This window comes from Xyrauchen texanus, chromosome 33, assembly GCF_025860055.1.
Source record: "Xyrauchen texanus isolate HMW12.3.18 chromosome 33, RBS_HiC_50CHRs, whole genome shotgun sequence".
Classification (NCBI taxonomy): domain Eukaryota; kingdom Metazoa; phylum Chordata; class Actinopteri; order Cypriniformes; family Catostomidae; genus Xyrauchen; species Xyrauchen texanus.
The window spans coordinates 21,276,915-21,303,416 of record NC_068308.1 but is presented as its reverse complement, the minus strand read 5'-3'; the positions used below and the strand labels follow the sequence as shown (position 1 = coordinate 21,303,416).

At 39.9% G+C, this 26,502-nt stretch overlaps 1 protein-coding gene across 1 annotated transcript in view; it reads left to right on the top strand.

Annotated features, from left to right (window-relative positions):
* Window positions 1-26,502, top strand: part of LOC127626796 (neuralized-like protein 4) — a 41,310-nt gene that overhangs the window by 4,667 nt on the left and 10,141 nt on the right. The window contains 19 exon segments of the mRNA XM_052102845.1: window positions 8,250-8,757; window positions 10,816-10,881; window positions 10,984-11,402; window positions 11,500-11,611; window positions 11,780-11,868; window positions 12,022-12,094; window positions 12,209-12,482; window positions 13,486-13,667; window positions 13,794-13,879; window positions 15,210-15,372; window positions 15,473-15,683; window positions 15,787-15,863; window positions 16,372-16,450; window positions 16,563-16,732; window positions 16,842-16,970; window positions 25,334-25,479; window positions 25,564-25,782; window positions 26,134-26,232; window positions 26,317-26,469. Coding sequence (XP_051958805.1) covers window positions 8,250-8,757; window positions 10,816-10,881; window positions 10,984-11,402; window positions 11,500-11,611; window positions 11,780-11,868; window positions 12,022-12,094; window positions 12,209-12,482; window positions 13,486-13,667; window positions 13,794-13,879; window positions 15,210-15,372; window positions 15,473-15,683; window positions 15,787-15,863; window positions 16,372-16,450; window positions 16,563-16,732; window positions 16,842-16,970; window positions 25,334-25,479; window positions 25,564-25,782; window positions 26,134-26,232; window positions 26,317-26,469 — 3,255 coding nt within the window.

The following is a 26,502-nucleotide window of genomic DNA, read 5'->3' as shown; positions in this document are numbered from 1 at the left end:
TGGCAAGTGCCTTACAAAACTGAAGTGATGCATGAAAATTTGTAATTGCTTACATATATTTGGCTAATATTTACTCACCTAATGCTGATGATCGGTGCTTCTTTTATAGATCTTGAAGGGATGTTGCAAGTTGCTGGAAACCCTCATGACATAATATTGAGAGGAGACTTTAATCTATTGATGGACTCAGTCCTTGATCATTGTGAAGCAAAAGTGTGTAAGCCCCCTAGAGCAACATTGACTCTTCACAGGGTGTTAAAATCTTGGTCTTGCAGATATTTGGTGACTTTTGAACCCATCTGGTAGGGACTATACATTCTTTTCATCAGTCCATAAGATTTATTTGTATTTTTATTTTTATGTCTAAGTCCCTCATTTCATCTGTTGTTTTATTCAGTTGGAAACATCTTAGGCTCAGATCATGCTCTGGTGAGTTTAGAGGTTTTGCCACATATGGCGAAAAATAAATCATACAGCTGGCGCTTTAATGTATCCCTTTTGCAAAATCCTGATTTCCAACAAATGATAAAGACTGAATCAATGTCTTTATGGAGACCAACTGGTCCTCAGTATCTTCTGTGGATGTGGCTTGGGACACACTTAAGGTGGTTCTTACGGGTCGGATCATACAGTATGCCTCATTCATAAAAAAATACAAAGCAAAAGAACTCGTGGAGTTAGAAGGGAATAATAAACGTGCCGAGGCTGAGCTAAAGCGCCGAATGTCGTCTGATGGCCTCAGAGAATTGACCCAATTGAGATACAGATATAATACTATTATGTTGCTGAAAGTTGAGTTTTGGTTATTCAAGGCAAGACAGTCATACTTGGACTCATGGGTCAAAGCAGGGAAGCTTTTGGATAGATATATAAAGCAGATAGAGTTTTTTCTACCATTCCCTCAGTGAAATCTGCTGGTGGGGAAATTTTTTCCTCTGCCATTGATATTAATAATGGCTTTAAAGTAGAGATGCACCGGTTGCAATTTTCTTGGCCGATTCCGATTTCCAATTTTTTTGTAAGTGTGACCTGCCGATACCAATTTTTTCCGATTCCGATTTTCTTTCTAAGAACTATAACTGACCGCATATACAAACAAAATCTACCTTTCTCCAATGCAACATTTTATTTTCATAATAAAATAAATTATTAAACATTACAATTTCCTCCAAACTGCACTAAGTTACAGGATCTTCTCTCACTTAAACAACTCTCAAAATAAAGTGCTCTGTGACTAGAAAGAGGTAGAAATAACAATTAACTGCAGATGAGTTGCTTTATATAACAGATGTCATTTTCCACTATTTTTATAAAATCCAAAAGGTCCATACCTTTTTCTCTTTATTACTCGTCTAACAAAACAATTCCAAAGATCTGAAAAACTGAAGTGTCCAATACGCTCAACTTACGTTAGATGTACAAATATCAGTTGTAAAACTGAGCACTGCTTCGGGAACGGCTTGTAACCATATCTGTCAACACTCCTGTTTTTCCCAGGATTCTCCCGTTTTGTTATTTCTCCCAAAAAAACTCCCGTAATTTGTATGACCCAAACCATCTTATATGAATAATCACATCAATATATTATTCCAAGGTGGTCCAGTTGCCAGATTATGAATGAAACGCATCCTACTCACACAATCGACACATCAAACACATTACAAATCATTTATGACCTCAATCTGGCAACCTACAACCCATTTGCGCTGTTGATATCTGCGAAGGTAGTAGACGCGGGATGTTAAATCAAGCATCACTGGTAGAGGGGAGGAGAAGAATCAGCTGGTGCTCCGGTGAAAAAAACGAAATATACATGTACATTTAACAACAGCTGGATGGAAGAATTTAATTTCATATCCCGAAGCCATATCGACAATGCTGCGTGTGTGACATGACACGAGATTAAACAACTCGGGCAACGCAACGTCGGAAAGTACCTCATACTCCGTATCGAGGAAATGTATCAGATTTCTGAACCCTCTGTCCTCAACTATGGAGAACAGCTGGTCATCCAGGGCCATGAATTCCATAATTTTCCTCGTAATTGCTTTGGTCTTTTCGCTGCTCATACCAAGGAAAGATAGGAGAGGCTGCTGACTTGTGACTGGCTCTGAGCCCTGGCTAGCTTTAGCCGCTTTCCCTTTTTAGCTTATTTTTTAAAATGGGCATTTTCAGCTGGGTGATGGTGTTTTAAATGTCTAATTAGGTTTGTTGATCCTAAAGTTATTGTGGTGGTTCCCCCACGGTTTACTTTAGCCTTACAATTATTACACATTTCGAACTTTATGTATTCTTCTCTCACAGTGAAGATCTTCCACGCCAATGACATGTTTACATGCGGCTGTGATGTTATTGCCTGCGCTGGCAACAAAACGGACCGGCTTGGAATCGGAAAGACGTAAGGCTGACCGGCCGGTTACCGGTCCGGCCGAGCATGCGGAAAATCGGCTAATTCCGGTCCCTGGCCGGTCGATCGGTGCATCTCTACTTTAAAGTGTTCTATCTTGATCTTTATAGTTAAACGTCTTCATCTACTGATGAAGATATTAGACACTTTGTGGAACCATTAAAACTCCCTAAATTGACGACTGATTCCGAGATAAATTTGAAGGAACTTGACATGGTAATTAAGGTCCTACAGGCAAGGCTCCAGGGCCGAATGGTTTTGCTGCTGAATTTTTTCGATCTTATGTTACGGAACTGGCTCCACTTTTGTTAGAAGTTTATATGGAATCATTAAAGAATGGAAAGCTTCCGCCAACCATGACACAAGCCCGGATCAGTCTAATTCTTAAAAAGGACAAAGATCCAAGCAAGTGTAAGAGTTACCATCCAATTTCCCTGATCCAGCTAGATGTAAAAATTTTGTAAAAAATTCTGGCTAACCGATTAAGTAAAGTTAAGATATCTCTTATACCATACAGATCATGTGGGGTTTATTCTGGGCTGCAGCTCTTCTGATAACATTAGGCGTTTCATCAATATCATGTGGTCAGTGGCGAGAATATGGACCGACTGAAACCTTTTATTTATTTGTTTTATGCACATTATTTGAAAATGAAATTCAAATTTTTTAAATATTTAAGGTAAAAATTCAGATTTAGTTTCTCTGCTCTATTGACAACCCTAGTGGTTTTTAATGTTGTGTCTGATTAGTGTATACTCTTTGTGCATGATTATTCACATGATGTTGAATAATACATTTTTGTTTTATTAGGACCATGTTTTAGATTCCTATTATTTCTTCATTCCTGTTTCCTGTGTTTACCTTTTCAGTTTCTTGACAGATTACCGGTCACTTATGTAACCAGATTAGAGAAATGACTTTATCACATTCTATGCCACCTGTCCCTCTCCTTAGCCTGCTTAACCCAGATACACATGGCCCCGTTCCACTGACAGCCTACATTCAATTCACAGAAAGACATTTAAGGAATGCAGTGATGATGCAAAATCTATAGACAACATTCTGGCCTGAATTTCACAGAACAGTTTGAGATAGTGATCTGTTTAAAGGAATGCTTTGTGTTTAATACAACTTAAAGGAATAGTTCACCCAAAAATAATAATTATCTTATGCCTTCTCAAACCCAGATGACTTGATATTTTGATGGAGATATGATGTGAATATATCAATACAATGCAAGTCAGTGGGGCCCAACACTTACAAGCTCCAAAAAGGACATAAAGTTAATCCATACGACTTGCGAGGAAGTGTAATTGAGCTTCAAATCATGATCGCGCTTAGGAGACTGCAGATGGCATGATTAATAGTGATAAAGCAGGTCTGTAACATTTTTGTTTAGGGACATAGTCAAAAGTTTAGGGGCTCAATCAGAGGTCAGTTTTTTAAAGACTTTTACATGTAACATTTTAAGAATGACTACAGAATTCAGAAACTAAAGATCATTGATACATGACAAAGTACACCTTTTCTGATAAACCCGAGTTATTTTTTAAGTAAACCTTACAATCTGCACCAAACAACATCAGTCCACTCCTGACTGATCACCTTTATGAGCATCTAATAACTAAAAATATATTGTTGACACTTTATACTTTCATTTGCCAGTAACAAACATTACAGTGTATCAGAGGTTGCGCTAGAAAAAATCTTTATCCATCATTTTGACTGGCTGTGTTGTAAAATTTCTATTTTTACCCGTTAGAGTCTATAACATTCAGAGGCATAGAATCCATTATAATGGCATATACATGACAGTGGATAGGCTTAAATTATATTTTTTTGTTTTACCTGTCAATCAGCCACCACGCTAAAACAATATTTTTATACTATTCCGGTTATGTGCGGCATTAAAAGGAACTAAACATCCAAATGGAAAATTTGAAAATGCACATACATACATAAAATGTCACAGATGAGAACCACACACATCTCCGAGGCTCTGATGTAGGTACTTGACAAAAATAACTGACAAGTTTGCTCTAAATGTCATGTTTGTGCTTAAAATAAAAATTTAAGTTAGCAGAAACAATGTGGCGCTTTTTTTGCACTTTCATTTTGATATCATACTTTGCTCTTTATTATAATAAAATAAAACACTAATCATGCTGAAACACACTAATGTAAGGATTGATGTAGGCAGACATGAATTCAGAGAAGCTGTTCTCGATAATCCGAACACAGTTGGTCAAAAGAGACGCACATTGCAGATGTTAATGGTGATGATGCCTCTAAATGCACATCTTAATACCACTCACGTGTTTCATGTCATGTGATTTCCTGTTTCCTCATGTGTTCCTAGTCATGTGATATCCTGTTTCCCTCCATGCTCGTGTGTCTTGTTTTCATTGGTTTATTGTCTTGTTAACTTGTTATCAGTTGTAGTTTGTAATTGGTTTAAGTTTATTAGTCTTGTTATCTTGTTTATAGTTCTGTCTGTTTATTGGTTGTCTTGTTACACTTGCCCATGTATTTGTACCCTCATGTTTGCCATGGTCCTTTGTCAGGTGTTGTGTTTATGTAACATTGTTTGGTTGTCAAGTCGAGTCAAGTTATGTCATGCCAAGTCAAGTCAAGTCTAGTTTAGTTCATGTTTATGTTTACGTTCATGGTTTTTGGATTTCACATTTATGTATTTAAATGCACTTGGGTTCTTTACATCATCATCGTCTTTGTCTGCCTGTCATTGTCTGCCAGCCAGCCAAGGTTACATGAACATTGATTAGACCAAAGGGGAATGCAAACTTCTCAACTATATATGGTTTATTAAACCATCTATTAATGGGTTATTAGCTGACTTCCTTTTCTTCTGCTTTCCATCTTGTTCCTGGACAACAATCTAAATCAAGGGTCTTCCTCAAGGTGTCCGTGACCCCAAGGGGGTCCACGGTTGTACCGCAGTGGGGCCGCAAATTATTATTTTATCCATCATTGGCATTTGCAATAATCAATCACTCGCACAAGAGCGACAGCGAGAGAGAGGAGTATGAAATTTAGTCTATCCATATGTTGAAGCTGCATGCCAAACCTTAAAGTGTGACTAAACCGCGCTAGTCAGCAGAAATGTGCAGCCAGGAAAAACCCTTCACCCTCTTTACAAATTTTTACTCAATGAACCGTAATTTTGAAATATATGTATAAAATCAATAACTCCATTTTAGGAACCTTATAAAAGTAGTTTTATTCTGCATGTCTGTTTTTCTTTCTTTCTGTCTGTTTGTCTGTCTATCTATTTATCTTTCTTTTTCTTTCTCTTTGGATGAGGGTTGGCACAGGGATTAACAAGGAAAATTAAAAATGTCACTGCAGGGGTTAAAGACAGCGATTAAAGACATTCACTTCCACCCCTGGAGTCGCAAGTTCGAATCCAGGACGTGCTGAGTGTCTCTAGTCAGGTCTCCCTAGCAAACAAATTGGCTTGGTTGCTAGGGTGAGAAGAGTCACATGGGGTAACCTCCTTGTGGTCGCTATAATGTGGTTCTCGCTCTCGTTGGGGCACATGGTGAGTTGTGTGTTGATACCGTGGAGAATAGCGTGAAGCCTCCACCCACGCTATGTCTCCGTGTTAACATGCTGAACAAGCCATGTGATAAGATACACGGATTGACTGTCTCAGATGCGGAGGCAACTGAGATTTGTCAGCCAAAGCTGGTCAGTTAGCTGGTTTCAGAGGGGGTTTGAACACTTTTTAGCTGGTCAGACTGGGAGACCAGCTAGCCTCCAAGCTTAACCCAGGTTTACCAGCTAAGACCACTCTGACCAGCTAAGATCAGCATGACCAGCCTGATGAGCTAAGACCAGCCTCACCAGCTAAAAAAAAAAAATGTCAAACCCCTTTTAAAACCAGCCTGACCAGCTACTGTATGACCAGGTTGGGCAACCAGCTAAAACCAACCAACCAGCTTATGCTGGTTTTAGCTGGCCTTTTCAGCAGGGCAGCATTTCATTATGATTTCAATAATTTTGCAGTGTAAACATCATGTAAACATCATGTCAGGGCTGCACAATTAATCGAAATAAAATCGAAACCGAGATATGACGTTGTGCAAATTAAATGGCAAAGAGCTGTGATTTAATGAAATAAATTGTCTGCTCCCATCAGTTTATTTGCGCTGCTCAGTCCAGTCTATATTAAGTTAGAACATTGTTACAGTGTTTTCATAGCGGTTCTGTGCTCCACAACTCCCTCTCATGCTTAGAGTAACAGAAATGCTCTGAGTTGGGTTCAGTTTGCTGGACGTCAAAAACAGGACATTTGGTCACCCTAGATAGCAGCATCTCAGTCTCCGCAAGGCACAGGTATCATAATAATAACGCAGAATGTAAGATGGGGTATAATTAAATAAAACATCTTTATTAAATGATTGCTGGGCATTAAAAGTAACACCTGTAGACTCCAGAAACATTTCTTCTTTCTCCAGCTTGTCGCCCTTATTACACTCCCGCGGAAACAAGTGAAAGCGGAACTAATATTACAAACATCCAACAAAATGAAAAGGAAAGAACATACATATAATAAATCAAATATTGAGTTACTATAATATAATTAAATATAATAAAATAATGAATAAAAATAATTAAATGAAATGGTGACAAACTAACCAACATTTTCACTTTAAATTGAATTACACCAATGGGTTATCAGTTCAACTTCCGATTGACATTAAGCCTCATTCTTTAGGACTATCTTATATACAGTAAATAATAGTTTGTATAAGCCTACTAGTTTTTAAGGCTTAGAATAAAGAGTAAAATTTATATTTTGTGTATACTGAATTATTCAATCAACCAACATTATTTTTGACAGCAAAAACTAGGCAACAACTATGGTTTTACCAACAGGGAAATGTAGTTAACAGTGACATTGAGCAGAAAACTTACATATAACCAGTTTTGACAGCTGCTGATAAAAAGTGAAATGATCAGCATTGATTGATGAGATGAAAAGAAAATTGGAGATCAGTATCGGATGTTAAAATCCTGATTGGAGCATCCCTAATATTTAAGTTAACTATGTTTTAAAAACTAATGATGATGATTACTGGGCTGAGATCCTGTCACAAAATGGACAAAACTGGTACACGGTGGATGGTAACATTTGGATATGAAGAAGACTTTGTTTCACTGTTTATATATTTATTTGTTTGTGGTTGAACTGAAAAAAGGTCTCAGTTTGGTTCTTTTTAAGAGGGCTCAAGTGTGAAAATCCCAGTAGACTTTTTGCAGTTGAACATGTGGAAAACATTACCATCATAATCGCAGTTCAAATCGCAATCGCAATATTTTCCAAAATAATCGCAATATGACTTTTTGTCCAAATCGTGCAGCCCTACTCCGAAGTCATTTTTTTTTACTCTGGCGCCCTGCTTAATGCAAAATAACTAACACACCACTTTTAAAAGTACTTTGCATATGAGGTTAGAAGCATTAGTGAGGTTTTATTCTAATGGTCGGCTACCATGTAAGTTCATGAGTTCAGGTGTTAGATCAGCTGTCACTCGCATCAGTGAGCCCAAATAATTTTCCACAATTGCATGCAATAATTTTCACTCGGAAATGCCCTGTAAAAAGCCCAGCGAAGGATTTGCAAGCCTTTGACTATATAGTGTATCACAAGCACATTCATTAACCACTGCACCAGGGTTCTGACATTTGAGACATTTTTTGATATTCTATACAGGGAGAAAACAATGAAAATACCATGATACTGATACTTCATCAGTTAGAGCTAACAACCTGTAAGACATGCCTTTTCTTACTCCCATTTTGGTTCCGTTGTTTCCAGGTGAACTCGTGGAGTGGTTCTATAGAGATTGGTGTGACTGCGCTGGACCCAGCCGGTTTGGAATTTCCCAGCAGTGCCACAGGTCTGAAGGGGGGCTCGTGGATCGTGTCTGGCTGCTCCGTGTTGAAGGATGGCCGTTCAGTCCTGGAGGAGTACGGTCGTGACCTGGACCAGTTGGGGGAAGGGGACCGTGTGGGCATCCAGCGGAATGGGATAGGGGAGCTGCATCTGTGGGTAAACGGGCAGGACTGCGGCATGGCAGCCAGTGGACTTCCGTCCCGATTGTGGGCCGTGGTTGACCTCTATGGGAAGTGTACCCAAGTGACTGTGGTGAGCTGTGAACCTCCACCTGAAATGGAAGGGGATGAAGAAGAGGAGGTGGGGGATGAGATTGTGTCTACGCCAGCAGTGTCCATTATGGCAGATCGTAACCACGATGATAGTGCTGGAGATTTAGTGTTGTCTGTAGCTGGTGCTACAACAGCTCTGATGAATGGATCAGTGGAAGGTAAAACTAGCACATATTATAGGTCTGTGTGATATAGCTAAAGTGCTGATATAGCTTTTTGAAGATATTCAATATCTATCTTGTAGTTCCTTTGAAATGGCAAAGGGGTGGTTACTTTTTTGGCAAATAAACATTTAGATACATGTCTTCATGCTCTCGTAAGTCAAAACACAAGGATCACAAAATTAGTCTAGCGACATGATCTTAAGGAAACTTAATTCATAAAATCGATTAAAATGTGAATTAAAATCATATAAATTTTATTAGACATGTGCATTTATAAAAAAAAAAAAAAAAGTGTAATCGATTACTTGAAATGTAGAATTAAAGTTAGTAAATCAAGGGTTTCACACACACATGAAATGTATGCCCTATTGGGGTTTTCACAAATGTCCCACTTATAGCGGTTTCAAAATAAGCTTACTTCAACAACCTTTGAACCAGTTTTTATATATATATATATATATGTGTGTGTAAAAAAAGAGCATTATGCATAAACAACATTTTGATTAAAAAATCACAAAAATAATCTGCACTTACACAAAGAAACATGCATTCTGAATCTTCTGAAGTATTGTGATCACTTTAAAATTATGAAATATATAAAATAATATATACTTTTTAGTACTCGCCGATACTGATAACTGTTAATTTTTTTCTGAAATTCATATCAAAAGTTTATTTCAATTTTAGCATCGAAATTGTGTCTAAATAAATTAATATTATTACAACTTTTAATCAAATGAAAATAGAACAATTCATTTTCAACATAATATTGTATTATTGTTTTGTACTTTTAACACAATCCTGCACAATCCAAAATAGTATTTTGTTTTTAAAATTGCTGCATAACAGAGCATCATAGGTGTGAAATATTGCTTTAATATTATACAATTACTATTGATTTATTATTATTATTATTATTATTACTATTGTTAGAAGTAGTTGTATTGCAACTACAACTATACAGTTGTAATTTATTTCTGTGGTACTTTTTTCTAATTACCACATTTTTCACCTCCAGAAAAGCCGGTTGCTTCATGATTCAAAGTAAATATTAAACTGAAAATGGCTGCTATTTAATTAAATAAATATGTAGTCTGTGTTGTAGGATGGCCAGAGACAAAGGCAAGACAAATGATGCATGAGAGCTTAATTGTTTTTACGGAGATGCATACAGCACAGCCGGGTCTATGTCAAAGACAACTTAGTGGTTGCAAGCACAGACTTTTATAGCCATGAGACACAACCTGCAGAACATAAGGAAACCTTACAGAGAACATTATAGAAACGTACAGACGACAGCATATCAGAAATATGTGATTAGCATAATAGCAGAATCAGAAATAGCAATTGCTTTTTACTTTATGAAAAACAAGCATAGGATTATTCATTGAAGGACACTTTGGGGCAACAACACAAAGACGTCAAGTTAGTATCAGTTCCAGCCTCCCTTCTGTCGGCCCAGGCTTGCCCAATTCAAGGGCACAGGTGGCCTCAACAGGAAATGTGTGTGCAGAACACTGCTTGCTGTATAATGTGTTTATTGTCCCATAATAGCCTGTATGAAGTAAATTAGTGCTCTGCTAGCAGTAATCTGCAGCAAACGCAAGTGTGAGCTAAGCACAACACCGGCTCCACACGTACAAGTACATGAGTGCGGTATCCCTACTGCTGAATGAGACTTTCTATGAGCAGCTGGATTAGCTAATTAGAGATCTATATGAGGACCTGCAACATTACTGACTGCAGACCTGCAGAAACCCCTTGATGACAAAATTGGAATATGTTGCATTGTTTTACAAGCTGACACAATCAGAGAATAAAAGCGCCCACCAAAGTGGTGTATGACACTGCAAAATTAACCAGCCAAATAGAAAATTTACCTGCATTTGGCTCAATGCAAGTGAATGGGAACCAAAATTAGAATGATTAGTCAATTACACATGCACATCCCTACTTTTACATGGGCAGGGTAAAAGATAGAGAGGCCTTGATGTGCATTTGTAAGAAAAATTGCCATCCCAACTTATGTTCACTGTCTTCTTTTTCCATTAGTGCCTGAGGTTTCAAGGACGCACAATCGGCCAGACAAATTTCCAAACAACTTTGAGCCTGATAGTGGTAATGTGACATTAAAATTAGCCTCAATCAGTACTAATGTGTTGCATTGTGATGCTTCATAAATTTTCACTGTATCTTTTGCTCTTCCTGTTTGCCTTGCAGTTTTGACTGAGCATCAGTTATTTGATGTGTTCAACAATGCCATTGTCTCTCTGTATCGGTCTGAGGATGAAGGTGGAGAGGACTTGGGGGTGGGAGGTGGGAGCTTGGACTCCTCGAGGGGCTGTACAGGAAGTAGTGGTGGAGGAAGAGGAACAGGAAGTGACAGTGGAATTGGAGCTGCAGGTGGAGGCAGTAGCAGCAATACCAGCCCAGCCGGGAACTCTGGTGGGGCAACGGGCCTTGGAGTGACCCCAGGCAGCATGATGACCAACGACGCACTGCTGTTCCACGAGAAGTGTGGCACGCTGATCAAACTAAGCAACAACAATAAGACAGGAGAGAGGAGAAGACCGCTGGATGAGTTTAATAACGGAGTTGTCATGACCAACCGCCCACTCAGGCATAATGAAATGTTTGAGGTGTGAGCCTTTTCTTTGTGAATGTGTTATAGAATTATGATATTTCATTGATCTTTATTACTGCATACAGTAACATTGTTGCTTTTGTCATTTTCAGATTCGCATTGACAAACTGGTTGATAAATGGTCTGGTTCCATTGAAATTGGAGTGACAACCCACAACCCAAATAATCTTGACTACCCTGCAACAATGACCAATTTACGCTCAGGTGCACTCTTTATTTTTCAGGTTTCTGTCATATATGTGCATCAGTAATAAAATATTGAACTACACTACATTGAATTTACTATGCACATAGAAGGTAAAATACACACTTATATTAGTGTGGAGGTGGCTGATCTCTCCAACAGCTCTCTGAAACAAACTTGTCTTTAAGGCACAATCATGATGAGCGGCTGTGGGATTTTAACCAATGGGAAGGGGACCCGTCGAGAATACTGTGAATTCAGCCTGGATGAACTCCAGGTAAGTTGGCCACTGGATCTGTGAGTCTTAACCATTTTCTCATGCCATCTAATACTCAAGGTGATGCCCTTTATTTATTTATATACAGCATGTCTGCATTGCTCTCCATGTTGTTGTCATCATTATCAAATGTCACTTGCTATTGGCTAACAGGAAGGAGATCATATTGGGCTGATGAGGAAAGCCAGTGGAGCTCTACACTTCTATATTAATGGAATTGATCAAGGTGAGAACTTTGCTGTATTGTCTGATCTGGTCTGTCTTTGCAGATTTGTTAAAATACGCTTGCCTGTGGCATTTGCCTGTACATTGTGAAATGATTATGGATGATATTTCATAGGTGTTGCAGCCAACCAGACACCGGGTGTAGTGTATGGAGTGGTGGATCTCTATGGCATGGCAGTGAAGGTCACCATCGTCCACAACCATAATCACAGTGACCGTTTACGGCGCAATAATGCCATCATGAGGGCACTTTCGCCTGATGTGGGCCGCCCTCGGCCTGCTCTCTCAATGACTCCCGAGCCAGATATCCTGGACCGTTTGCTCTTCCATTCAAACTGTGGGCAGAAAGCTGCAATCATCAGCGATGGCAGGACTGCTTTACGGCCTCAGTGAGTTCATTTTTTTATTAATTGTTTTTTCCTTTTTTTTTTCATCCCAATTTGGCATGCCTAATTCCCAATGTGCTCTAAGTCCTCATGGTGGCATAGTGACTCGCCTCAAGCCGGGTGGTAGAGGACGAATCTCAGTTGCCTCTGAGACAGTCAATCCACGCATCTTAGCACGTGGCTTGTTGAGCGCATTACCACGGAGACCTAGTGCGTGTGGAGGCTCATGCTATTCTCCACAGCATCCACGCACAACACACCACATGCCCCACCGAGATCGAGAACCACAATATAGCGACCATGAGGAGTTTAACCAAATGTGACTCTACCCACTGTTGCAACCGGCCAATTGGTTGCTTAGGAAGCCTGACTGGAGTCACTCAGCACGCCCTGAATTCAAACTTGCGAATCCAGGTGTGGTAGTCGGTGTCTTTACTTGCTGAGCTACCCAGGCCCCCCACATCAATGAGTTCATTAAATTCAGAAATTACATTGAATACATTACATTTAAATCCAGAAATTGTGTTGTTTTCTACAACAAGCAATTTCTTTGTCCAGACAATATGTGCAACTGCTTTGTAACATGACACGATACAGCCAATCAGAAGATATTTGATGCTTAATGTGCAGTAATGAGAAGCAGGTGTTTGGACCAATTCTCATTGGTCCAAACACCTGCTTCTCATTTTACAGTGTGTGGGGCTACCAAGTGCTACTCCACAAACATACAAATCAAGAAATTGACAAAAGGAAGAACAAAAATTCTGATTTACATAGCAGAGCTTTTTTCACTTGTCACTAGTGATTAGCATAATAGCAGAATCAGAAATAGCAATTGCTTTTTACTTTATGAAAAACAAGCATAGGATTATTAGAGTTAGAGTTCTATAGAGTTAGGAAACAGTGCAAGCTTCACTGTTTACATTTGCTGTCAAATAAAAATTTCTGTGTGAGAACCAAGGTAGATTATTGAATTGTTTTCCTCATTCTTTGTTCTTTTACAAAGTGCAACGGATGACTTTAACCATGGCGTTGTGCTTAGCAACCGTCCGTTGCACTCCAATGAGGTTTTCCAAGTGCGCATCGACAAGATGGTGGACAAATGGGCAGGCTCTATAGAAATTGGTGTCACAACTCACAACCCTGCCTACCTTCAGCTACCTTCAACCATGACCAACCTTCGCTCGGGTAAGATCTGCACTCTGCCACAGTTTGCAGTGCTTGATTCAAGGCTGTGTCACATGTAGCATCAAATGTGTAATGCATGAGTGTTTATAGATCTAAGGCTAATCTAAGGCACTGTTATCTCCACAGGAACCTGGATGATGACAGGAAATGGCGTTATGCACAATGGAACTACGATTCTTGATGAATATGGGCACAACTTGGACCGCCTCAAAGTGAGTTTCAAGCCCAGTTTACCTTTTAAACAAATTAATTTTCAGCTACTATCAATTGTTAGCGACGATTCTCTGTACCCAGCTCACTTCATAAAGGAATCAGTTATATATGCGCATATGCTATTTATCTTGATGTAGTTAGTAGCGACAATGTCTGTCAAGCGAAAAAAAAAAAGAAAAACATAAAGCATTATAAAAGTAGTCCATACAACATATATGCTATATTCCATGTCTTCTGAAGCTATATGATAGCTTAGTGTGAGGAACAAAAGTTATTCTTATTAGTTAAGTTGTTATTCACTGAAAATCTTTACCTCCATGACAGCTCTCAAATGTCATTCTCCATGAAACATTTTTGAACTGTCAACAGGGTTGAGAAACAAAATTCGAATTTTTTGCTAAAATGTTACAAAATTCAAATTATGTTCTATTCAAATATTATATTAGAATTTTAAAGATATTATTTCAGGTAAGAGGGGAATCTAAAAGACATTTTAAGGCATAGTCAAGACAACTGTCAAAGACCTCCACCTCTCGGGGCCGTTCATTCTGAATGTGACCATATTTTTGAGCCTTGCATCATGTCTCTTTTTTTCAGCGTCTCATGCAGTAACATTCAGATACATTTTTTCGACACTGTATCATTTTAAAAGGAAATTCAACCCTTTGCAGCGTGTCTCGTGACATCCACGTTCTGTTTTATTCGTTGCACTTTGCCTGTTTTAGCCCAAGAATGTAAGTCATCATCAGTGATTTGCACACATCCAAACATTTTAATGCTCATATTTGGCATTCGAATGTGAATTTTTATATTTAATCAGATGAATATTGAAATTTTAACATGTTTTATTTGACAGCCTTAATCCAGATTTTGTTAAAACACACATGAGAACCAATGATGTTTGGCGTCAATGACATTAAATCTGGAACAGCGCATTTTATAAATTTATTTTTTTAGGCAGATGTGAATAAGATTCCAGAGAATGAGAGACTTCGAATATATCACACAAGTTGGATGTAAATGCTTTTATTGATTTATTTATTTCTTTTTTGGAGCTTTACAGATTATGTGGTCAACAATCATGATATAGAAAAAAGTTCTTCAAAAATTCTTCTTTTTACATTTGATATAAGAAAGTCATATGGGTTTTGAAACAGGTTGAGAAAATGGTTGAGGTTGAGAAAATGATAACAGAGTAAAGTATCCCTTTAATTTCACATTTTAATGTTCCAGGGTAATTTGTGTTAATGACTGTTATCAACTAAGATCAGGTGTACTAGAGGATTTTTTAAACATGCGGCATGTGGCTCATTGTGTCCATGTCTACAGGCTGGAGATACAGTGGGAGTTGTCCGAAAGGAAGATGGGAGTTTGCACTTCTTTGTGAACGGAGTGGCTCAGGGCCCCGCAGCCTGGAATGTTCCGACCAGTGTGTATGCAGTGGTGGATCTGTATGGACAGGCTGCCCAGGCCACCATCATGGATGACATGGGTGAGAGAGATTATAAGTATGGAGTGCAAATTAATGGACTGTAGAGAAAGTTTAGTGGAGACCAGTGGTTGTTGAAGGTTTGGTTCTGTCTCTCTTTTAGCTGATCTCCCCCCCTTACCTGATGACAGTTCTGAGGGTCCTACTGCCATGTCTCCTGGCAGCCCATGTTCAGTCTCAGGAGGTACAGCTGCCAACGACCTGCGCTTTCATCAGCTGAATGGCACAAATGCAGTTATTACGAATGGTGGCCGAACAGCCTTTAGGCAAAACTGCCGCAGCGAATTTAATGATGCCATCGTTATTTCAAACAGGTTACTTTTGTTTTAGTAAGAACTCTTAGATGCTTTCTGATCATACTGGCTGATCTTGATAGAACAATCATCCATTACAGAATGTTCTTATGCTTGTATGCAGGTGCCTTCGAGAAGGAGAGCTCTTTGAAATTGTGATTCAGAAAATGGTTGATCGCTGGTCAGGCTCAATAGAAGCAGGTCAGCTGATAATGATGAAATATAAATGTTTATCAAATCTTAAGCTAATAATAATAAGCTAAATGAGTGACAATCTTACTTATTATACAAGGGGATTAAATGGCCCAAAAAGTCAGTTGCCCTCAAGTCCACACAGGTGTCCTTACAGAGTAACCACAAGTGTAGTTTTAAATGTAATATTAATCGTTTCAAATATAGACAGATTACACTAATGTTAGAGACCAGTAAGTGACCATACTTTTTATCTATTTTTTTTACAATTTAAAACCTAACAAACATCTTTTTGTTAAATGTTTAGCTTGAAAAGTGTGCTTACGCTATCTTTATTTAAAAGAAACTCTACTTTATATTTTTTTACTTATGCAATGACATTTATAAATTTTAATTGTGCCTTAAGTGTCCCAATAGTTTTTGGGTCCACTGTATATCATATGATTCCCTTCTTGCTGTAATACCAATAATACAACTAATAGATGTTTGTGTTGAGACTGTTTGTATTTTTGTACAGGAGTGACAGCCATCAGACCAGAAGATCTGGAGTTCCCCAATACGATGACTGACATTGACTATGACACATGGATGCTGAGGTGAGCTTTTGCTTAATGTAGTTTTGTGCTTCACCAATTATAGAGCATTAAACAGCCCCTTTTCATCGTCATGACTAATCGCCTTACGTCTCTCTTTCTCTCTCTTCTGTAGTGGTACAGCGATCATGCAGGATGGAAATACCATGAGGAATAACTACGGCTGTGACCTTGACTCTCTGATTACGGGCTCCAGGATTGGGATGATGCGTACACCATCTGGAGATCTTCATTACTTCATAAATGGGGTTGACCAGGGTGTAGCATGTACTGGGCTGCCATCAGGTATTGGTCCAGTTTATGCAACTTTATATTATTCCAGGACCTGTGAACTCTGTATAATCATCTGTCCTCCTCATCTCCTTTCCTGTACTTTTTTTTTTTTTTTTTTTAGAAGTGTATGCTGTGGTTGATCTTTATGGTCAGTGTGTGCAAGTGTCAATTACAAGTACTTCTGGCCCACTGGATAACAGTTTCTGTACCAGTAACATCACAGAGAAGAGCTTCCCCATACACTCTCCAGGTATTGCATGATCACAGGTAGTGCCTTCTGATAGATACATTCAAGTGCAATATTGAGGGTAGAGGTCGACCGATAGTGGATTTTGCAGATAACTAATTTGGTGGAAAAGGCAGATAACTGATTAATCAGCTGATTGTTTTTAAGATTACTTAGTCATTTCTTACTATCACGGGCACAGAAATTGAGGCTGCAAGAGTCCAAAAATCCCAAAAGTAGTTTAAGGTGCAACCAAATTTCAATTAAAAGTGGAACTTTTAACTATAAGCAAGCCAGAAATAAATGTTACAATTCAAATGTTTAGTTTTAAATTATATAGGCTTGACTTTGTTAAAATGCTCCATATGCAAGTATTTATCAATTTAAGGTTTTTATAGCCTATATATTCACCAGATGAAGAGTGTTGTATACACATAGTATACAGTTTCACCAGATGAGGTTTATTGTTAAGGAATAAAAAATTGAGGAATAATTAAGTACCAGAAACTATAGGCCCCTTTTTTTTTTTTTTTTTGCAATGATAGTGTCCATCTGGCTTTCTCTTATTTCCTCACCCACTGCATGAAAAGAGCTGTATCCAAACCAGTAGACTCCTGTATAAACTGCTGTATTTCTGACATTTCAGAAAATCTACTGGCCCAAATTTTAGCCTCAAATTCTATAGGCCCATAATCATCTGATTATATACCATTTTGGATGTATAGTGACTGACAATTCCTTCTGTGTTATGGCCGTTTGTTGCCATAAGTTATCCCCTTAAGTTGTCTTTCAGGAGACTTTTTCAAACCTGAGTCACATTTGCATGTCTCATGACCTATTGGTCTCAAACTGGATTGGCTGTCCTTAAACTTAACCTACTCTTAAATATTTACAACTATTGTGTCACTGCATACACTGGCTTTCATTTTATTGGTTACAATTTATTTAGCACATCTCTAAATCTTGACACCTAATGGGCCACAGCATGCATTGGCTTTAATTTTATTGGTTAAACTTAAAATGTACCCCACCCAATCACAAAAATCATTTATCTCATGCCTCTTATTACAGGCCTTTAATCAATGTTGACAACATAAATGCTGGGACAATAATTGGGTTAAAGATCTTTATTTAAAAGGAAAATGTGAAATATTCCAACTATAAAAATAATAAAATATGCAACCATCTGAAACGCATTGTGAGGCTTCAATAAGAGTTCAGTAAATTAACTGGCATCTGACTCTGTCACTTGTCATCACATGGAAGTGATTAGTTCCCAGTATAGTGTAGGTCTCTTCTGTAGGTCCTGGAACAGATCTTCTCAAAGCTGCTGGTTTTACAACCCACACGGGCCACACATATTGTATACAACACCATGTTCTTCATCAGACATGTCCACGGAATACACAATACTCCTGTGTATGTCTCTGTTGACCTGGTTTCCTGCAAAATATGACAGTCATTTAACCACTGAAAACCCAGAAAGAACTCCTAACAACATATGCATTAAAATATACATCAAATTTTGAATAGATTTTAAACCGATTCTTCTCTCTCTTTGACACAATCTTGATTGAGTCTCTCAGCTCTGCCTTTTCCAGGATGAAAGTAGAAAAAAAAAACCATATTCCTCATATACCACAAAATATATTGTTAGTAACAGAAGACTGAATAGGTAAACCAACATAAATATGGATATTAAAATATTGCAACAGTTTGAATGTTACTTTTTATAATCTCAGAAGACGTGTTGAGTCTGGGCATTTGGGAAAAATATTCTGTGGAAAAGAGGAACCATTATGTGAGAGATTATAATGCAGTTAAAATCAGATGAAGGTAAAACAGTATAGGTTTGCATCTGTCTTGCATGGTTAGTGCATTATTTTAATGAAGATTCTTCTTTGAATATTGCAGTCTGACAGTCTGTCTGTAGCATCTGGTGTGTTTGAAATGGTGTTTGTGTTGGTTGGGGGTGGGGTCAGTCATGAATAGTCAACAATGGGAAACTTGTTTCTCCAGTTAATATTTCTCAGACTTATTTTTAAAGTTTTTTCTGTGAAAAAGACTGAAAGCCTTCCCAGCTGAAATAACCAGCATTGCTGGTCACCAGCTTATGTTGTGTTTTGGGTGCTGGTCAGCCAGCATGGGATGTTAGTGTGCTGGTGTCTGCACCAGACTTCAAATCAAATAAAATCCCTTTATTGTCACTCAACCATATACACAAGTGCAACAGTGGGTGAAAGTCTTGGGTGCAGCTCCGAGCATCCTGGCAGTGATAAGACATATACCAAATTACATCAGAGCTGTCAGTAGGTATGGCTCTCATAGACCCAAAAGCTTACACTTAAACCCTTTCCTCCTCTCACTGACAAAGATGCAGCGACCTGAATTTCCTACACCAACATGGCAGTTATAAACCACAATGTGAACAAGTTTTGTGAGGTTCATGTGGTAACATCTACATTTTTTAATCTGTATAAATTTACCTGACAAATTATGTTACACTAATCTCAGCCGTCTCACACATAACACATAGTAGCCTGCTTTAAAAGACAGGGGCACAACTTAACACCTACCTTTGAGCATGTTGTAGAGTTTGAGCAAACTGCAGACACCTCCCTCCTCTCTCAATGAAGTTGATGCAACTGCCTGACTTTCCTACACCAATATAGCAGTTATATACCAGGAGCTGATTAAAGCTATTAAGAATAGAGTACCATATTTAACACATACTGTATCTATTGGCCTGCTTGATGGGCAAAATTAACCGATCTGTTTGGCTACCTCACAAATATAATGTAAAGTATAACTTAAGACTCAGGTGCCGACATAAACAGCACTTACAGTGTGTGTTTTAAAGAAGGACGTTATTATCCTTAGTTTTTTTTCTGCAATACATGTCATATAATCCTGCCAGCCATTCAAGAGATGCCAATGAATGAGGAACGATGCATGAGCATTCAAAGCAAGTTAAAAATGAATGGTGCCCCGCTGATAACAGCGGTGATGTCCGGTGCGTGCAAGGGTTGTTTTGGCTCACGTAGTTTGTCTGTGATTGGATGGATTGTCGCTCAATCAGCCCAAAGTAACAAATCACAGAGAATTCAGAAACATACTGTATGCAAAACCACCCTTTTGTTTTGGAATTGTTTCAATATCTTGAAATCTGTGTGCATAAAGTACGGGGTACATCATCACACTTTTTAAATAGTAAGGGAGTTGTGTCCCCTACAAACATAATGTGCTTAAGCTAACAACACACATACAGTTATATTCTTTCATGTCTTTATTGAACACATCCCACTAAACATTCACAGTGCTGTGGAAAAAGTAAGTGAACCCTTGGATTTAATAACTATTTGATCCTACTTTGGCAGCAATAACAACCAAGCATTTCCGGTAGCTGCGGATTAGACCTCCTTAACGTTCCGAAGGAGATTTGGACCATTTTCCCGTACAGAACTGCTTCAGCTCAGCCATATTCTTAGGATGTGTGGTGTGAACAGCTCTCTTGAATTCATTCCACAGCATTTCTATTGGGTTAAAGTCGGGGCTCTGAATGGGCCACTCCAAAAGATAGATTTTCTTTTTTTGAAGCCATTCTGTAGAGGATTTACTTCATCATTTATGGTCATTGTCCTTCTGCATCAACAACTTCTACTGAGCTTCAGCTGGTGCACAGCCACGCTGACATTATCCTGTAGGATTTCTTGATTAACTTTGGAATGCATTTTTCCCTCGATGATTGCAAATGGTCCAGGCCGTGAAGCAGCAAAGCAGCCCCAAATCATGATGCTCCCTCCACCGTACTTCACCGTTGGGATGATGTTTTCACATTGGTACGTGGTGCCCTTTTTATGCCATATAGTGCTGCGTGTTCTTCCCAAACAATTCAGCCTTAGTTTCAGCATTCCACAAAACATTTTCTGAGTAGCATTCTGGAGTGTCAAGTTGGTCTTTGGCAAACTTCAGGCATGCAGCAATGTTTTTGCCATGGACACATGCCTGTTTAACATTTTCCATATAGTAGACTTATGAACAGAGATGTTAACCAGTTCCAATGATTCCTTAAAGTCTTTAGCTGTCTTTGTAGGGTTCTTTTTTTTTTTTTTTTTACTTCATTGAGCATTCTGCTGTGTGCCTTTTGAGTCATCTTGGCTGGACGGCCACTTGTAGATTAGAGATTAGCCACAGTACTAAGTCTCCATTTATAGACAATTTATGTAACTGTGGACAGATGAATATCTAAGCTCTTCAAGATAAAGAGAGCCTTAAAAAGCTTTTCTGGTAACATGTAACCTTTTCTAGCTTTATGCAAAGCTAGAAAAAAATATCTTCTGAGATATCTTTTTTTGTGAGGCATGGTCCATGTCAGCAGATGCTTCTTGTGAATAGCAGGTGTCTCTGGTTACACATGTGACCTCAGTCCCTGAGATAAAGGAGTGAGACATTGCCGTAAGCACTATGGGGAAAGTGTCCTTACACAACCTTGTTGAAACCCTAATACAATCACTTCAGTCCTCTGATTGGCAATTGTGTCTGAACCCCACCCCTTTAGGTGTGCATTAGGCCTATTCCATGTCCTCTCTGACTTTGATGATGTCAGAATGGAGGCGCACAGGGGGAAACACATACTTGCATTTCACCGGCCATTTATGAGTCAGCGTGTCCACCGCCAGCGGGGTATGGGACATGGGGTACCAAAGGGGACAGTGAACATTCTCCACGGAGGTGAATAGGTCGACTTCCACTTTTCCAAATGTTTCTCAAATCCTCATCACTGTTTGAGGATGAAGTCGCCATTCCCCTGGTAATGCTCCTGGCGTGACAACAGATCCACTCCGAAATCCAGTTGGCGCAGGACATGTGTTGCACACAATGAGAGGAGATGATGCCCGCTCCATTGGAGGGGGCAATGTGTCATGCTCATTAATTGTGGTGATCAGAGTCCGCCTTGGTGATTTATGTATGCTACTACTGTTGTGTTTTCCAAACGAACCAGCACATTGTGATTCACAATCTCGGAATTAAAAGCTTTCAATGCAAGAAAGACAGCCACTAGTTCTATGCGATTGATGTGCCATGCCCGTTTCGCACCTGTCCAGGTGCTGAAATTTGGGGGTCTATCGCACACTGTGCCCCAACCTGTGTTGGATGCATCTGTGGTCACCACTTCTGAAAATCTGACCCAGCATAATACTCTGTTGGTAGAAGGCTGGTGCTGTCCAAGGTGCTAGAGCAGCCAGACAGTGTCGAGACAACATGATGCGCATGTGCCCGAGGCTGGAGAGGTCTCATTTGTAACAGAACTAATGCTGCCACCATAAAACCCAGAAATCTCTGAAATAACTTCAGCTGCAATGTATTACCCCATTTGAACTGAGACACACCGAAGAATGGTCTATGGGCTCGTTTGTGAGGTGCGCAAGTCGTGAGTCAAGATGAACCCCTAAAAAGGAGATTTTCTGGCTGGGGAAAGTGTGCTTTTCACCCAGTTGACATTCAGACCCAGATTTTTCAAATGGCAATGCAGAAATTCTCTGTGTACGCTCAGTAGTGCCTTTGGGCTTGTAATAACCAATCATCAAGGTTATTCAAAACATGCAAACTGTACATTTTCAATGGGGTGAGCACTGCATCGTTACATTTCGTGAACGTGCGGGGAGCCGGAGACAGACCGAAAGGAAGGGCTTTGAATTGATACGCAGCTCCCTCAAATGTGAATCTCAAAAAAACGCTTCTGACATGGTGAAATTGTTTTTTTTGGTATATGCGTGTCCTTTAGATCTATTGACGCAAACCAGCCCTGAGGATGGATGTGCGATAAGACCTGTTTCTGAGTTAACATTTTTAATAGCCACTTCGAGAGTGCGCAATTCAATCGTCTCAGATCTAGAATGGGCCGAAGCCCACCGTCTTTCATAGAAAATAACATCTGTAAACCCCACTATGTTTGTCGCAGTCTGGGACAGTCCTCGTTTTTGCAAGGAGACTGTGAATCACTGCGCGCAACACTGGCGCATCCTGTAGTCGGACCACAGATTGCAGAATGCCAGTGAAGCGGGATGGCCGGCGTACAAACTGAGTCATATAACCGTGCTCAATCGTATTTAGCACCCAGTCTGACATGCCAGTGAGGGCTCGCCACGCATTCGTGCAGTGGGACTGCTGGTTAATATATGCACTTGCTATAGGCCATGGTCCTCAACCATTTTTAGGCCAAGGACCCCTTGGTGGGTAGAGAGTCGGAGCCAGGACCCCCGTTACATATTGTATAAAATTAAGTTTTGTGTTTTATTCCTATAAAAACATGTATGGTCGGCTACGATATTATTGTATGTACATACTTCATGATGTTTACATTGCAAAGCCTTTTAAATAATCATTAAATGCTGACCTGCTGAAAAGACCAGCTAAAACCAGCATAAACTGGTTGGCTGGTTTTAGCTGATCGCCAAGCCTGGTCATAGCTGGTTTTATAGGGGCTTTGAACACTTTTTCTTTAGCTTGTCAGGCTGGTCTTAGCTGGTCAGGCTGGTCATACTGATCTTAGCTGGTCAGGCTGAGGCTAGTCAGGGTGGTTTTAGTTGGTCTGGCTGGTCTTAGCTGGTCAGGCCGGGGGACTAGCTAAGAACAGCCTGACCTACTAAAAATTGTTCAAACCCCCTCTGACCAGTTAACCGACCAGCTAAAACCAGCTAGCCAGCTTGGGTCTGCAACATTTTTGACCTGAAGTGACATTTTTAATTTTCCTTGTTAATCCCTGTGCCAGACCTCCTCCTAAAAGAAAGAAAAAGATAGACATACAAACAGACAAAAAAAAACAGACAGACCCTGCCCCATGCAGAATAAAGCAACTTTTTTGAGTCTTCATCTCATGTGAATGATCGATTTTATACATACTGTATACAGTATTTCAAAATGACCAGTGCGGATGTCAATCAACATGGCTTGAAATGGTGGGTAGGGTGGGATTTCCATCCGATAGCAGTATTATGGCAGAGGTGAGCTGCAACCGCCTGTTCTACATGAGGAATTTTTGAATAGCCTCTTTTATCGGCGTGGTCCACTTTTGTGACCTGAATTCATGAAGAGTAAGGTACACACCAGGTCTTTGTGATCTCCGCATGGACCTCAGGGAAGAATGGTGTACTCCTCCGTACCACAGTCTGTTGACGACGAGTCATTTCTGGAGGGGGCCACTCAAGACCGAGCTCTCAACTGCCCTTGCGAAGATGCAAAGAAGCTCCTTGTCCGTGGCATGTTCACCCTCACTGGGGAAAGATGTGGCAACATCCTCTGTGAACCACTCGCCCAAAGCTGCGATTGACACAGCATCTTCCTCATCATCAGAGCCGTCAAACGTAATGAGGCCGTACGCTCCAATAGAGGGCCGGAGCTCATCACGTGCATATTGCACAAGCGAGGATGATAGATCGGAAGTTCAGGAGGCTCGCAGGGCTTGCGCCGGCATGAGATCCTCCTCTAAGACTTCCAGTTCAACCTCACTGCCCCGCGGTGCCTCCTCATGTGGTCCCTTGGGACTTAACACAGAAGAGGTGGGTGGGAGGGCACGAGAGGTTGGACCTTCCCTCAGAATGAAGTTGATCCTAGAGCATAACATACAGAGGTTCATGCCATCACGGTTAAGGCAGTCTGTCTCCAGAGAGAGAGAGGATACAGTAACTCCAGCCAGAGTGCTGTGGGAAGTAGGTAGAAGTCTTCGCTGAAGCTCTGCATTGATGAACGACAAGAACCTGTTCACCAAGAGCGTCTTCGACGACGATGAAGAACACTTCACTGGAACACACAGGGTAGCGGAAAGCCTCTCTGTGCTGGTGCAGAGCACAGTCGATGATTCTTCCTGTCCGTGTCTCGCTGAGGAGTTCTGTCTGCTGTAAGTGTATATCGATGGCGAAACAGAAAGTGTTCCAAGACGGAATTGGCAGTCTTGAAGGAAGAAAATTCTGAAGAAAGGGTGACTGAGTACCCGCTTATTAGTTAAAACAGATTGTGTTATTTCATTATTGAAACTTAGATGAAGCTCAAACCAGATTTTAAGACATTATTTATACATAAATGCAGGTAATTCCAAAGGGGTCACATACATTTTCTTCCCACTGTATCTATGTGACATCACCGTTTTGAGTTCTGTAAGTTACTGTATGTTTTCATAGTACATCAAGCTATTTTATCTAAATAATTTGATTCCCTGATATGAAAATGTGAAAAAGCAATGTTAAATGAGTGTTTATAACTGTACAGTATGTTATATTTTAGGTTTATATTTAGGTTTATTATGACCTGAGATAGTAGTGAAATGACATCTAGAAGTTGGTCCACTTGTTCACTCTCCCCTCTCTTGCATTATCTTTGTCACCCTCTAGTGGCAGGGGTTGCTCATCGCCTGCACAGCAAACATGGGAAAAACGTGGTGTTATTAGGAGATGGTTGCCAAGCATTGAGGGTAGGAGGATATGCCCATGGAATTGTCTTCAGCGCAAAGGAGCTCAAGACGGACGAGGTGTTTGAGGTGAGATGCTTTTATTTTCCACTGAAAAACTCGACTTAGAAAATATCAGTTTCTTATTTGGACCTATAATTGATGTCCCTCTAGGTGAAGATTAACAAGGTGGATGAGAGATGGTCTGGATCGCTCCATGTGGGTTTGACCACCCTGCAGCCCTCTGACCTTCCATCCTGCCCACTCAGCGGCCTCTCGCCTTCCCTTACCCAGCTGAGGTCAAAGGTCACCTGGGTCCTTGCAGGCTCTGAGGTCAGACGGAATGGAGTTCTGCAGAGACAAAACTATGGCTGCTCTCTTGACCGCCTCACGGTGAGAGATTAAGAGAGTCTATACAAGAGCAATTTCACACTAATTTATTAAAAGTATAAGGACACCCACTTCTAATTACCGGATTAACAATTACTGCTAGACCAATTAGGGACAGGTGCATAAAATCAAGCATACAGCCATAGAATTTACTTAGACAAACATTTTCAGCAAAATAGGGTATACTTATGACTTGCACTGACACAAGACACCACCAGTTAAATCGGTTACTAAAATGGATTTGTTTTCAGTTGTCAATATACTTTTGGCCATGTAATGAAACTCATAAACATGTCCAATTAGAGCCTGCTCATAAACACCTCCTAACACTTCCCTTTCTCCATTGTAATGTAGGTGGGAAATCGTGTTGGTGTGAAGAGATGCAGCGACGATACCATGCACATCCTCATTGATGGAGAAGACATGGGACCTGCAGCCACTGCTGTGGCAAAGGTGCCCATAACTTGCTAAATCTGATTTCTAATTAGTGAGTGAATAGGTTTACAGCCCGCTCACCCACTTTACTGCATGTTTCAGAATGTGTATGCAGTTTTGGACCTGTATGGAAAAGTGACGACCGTGTCCATTGTCAGCTCAACACTATTGGAGGATGCAGAGAGTGTGAAAGCTCCCTCGCTCTCCTCCGACAGCTGCAGTGAGGGAGAGGAAGACAGCACACCTGTCAGGGAGGTGCGGACACAACTGCGTAACTTGAATCTGTTT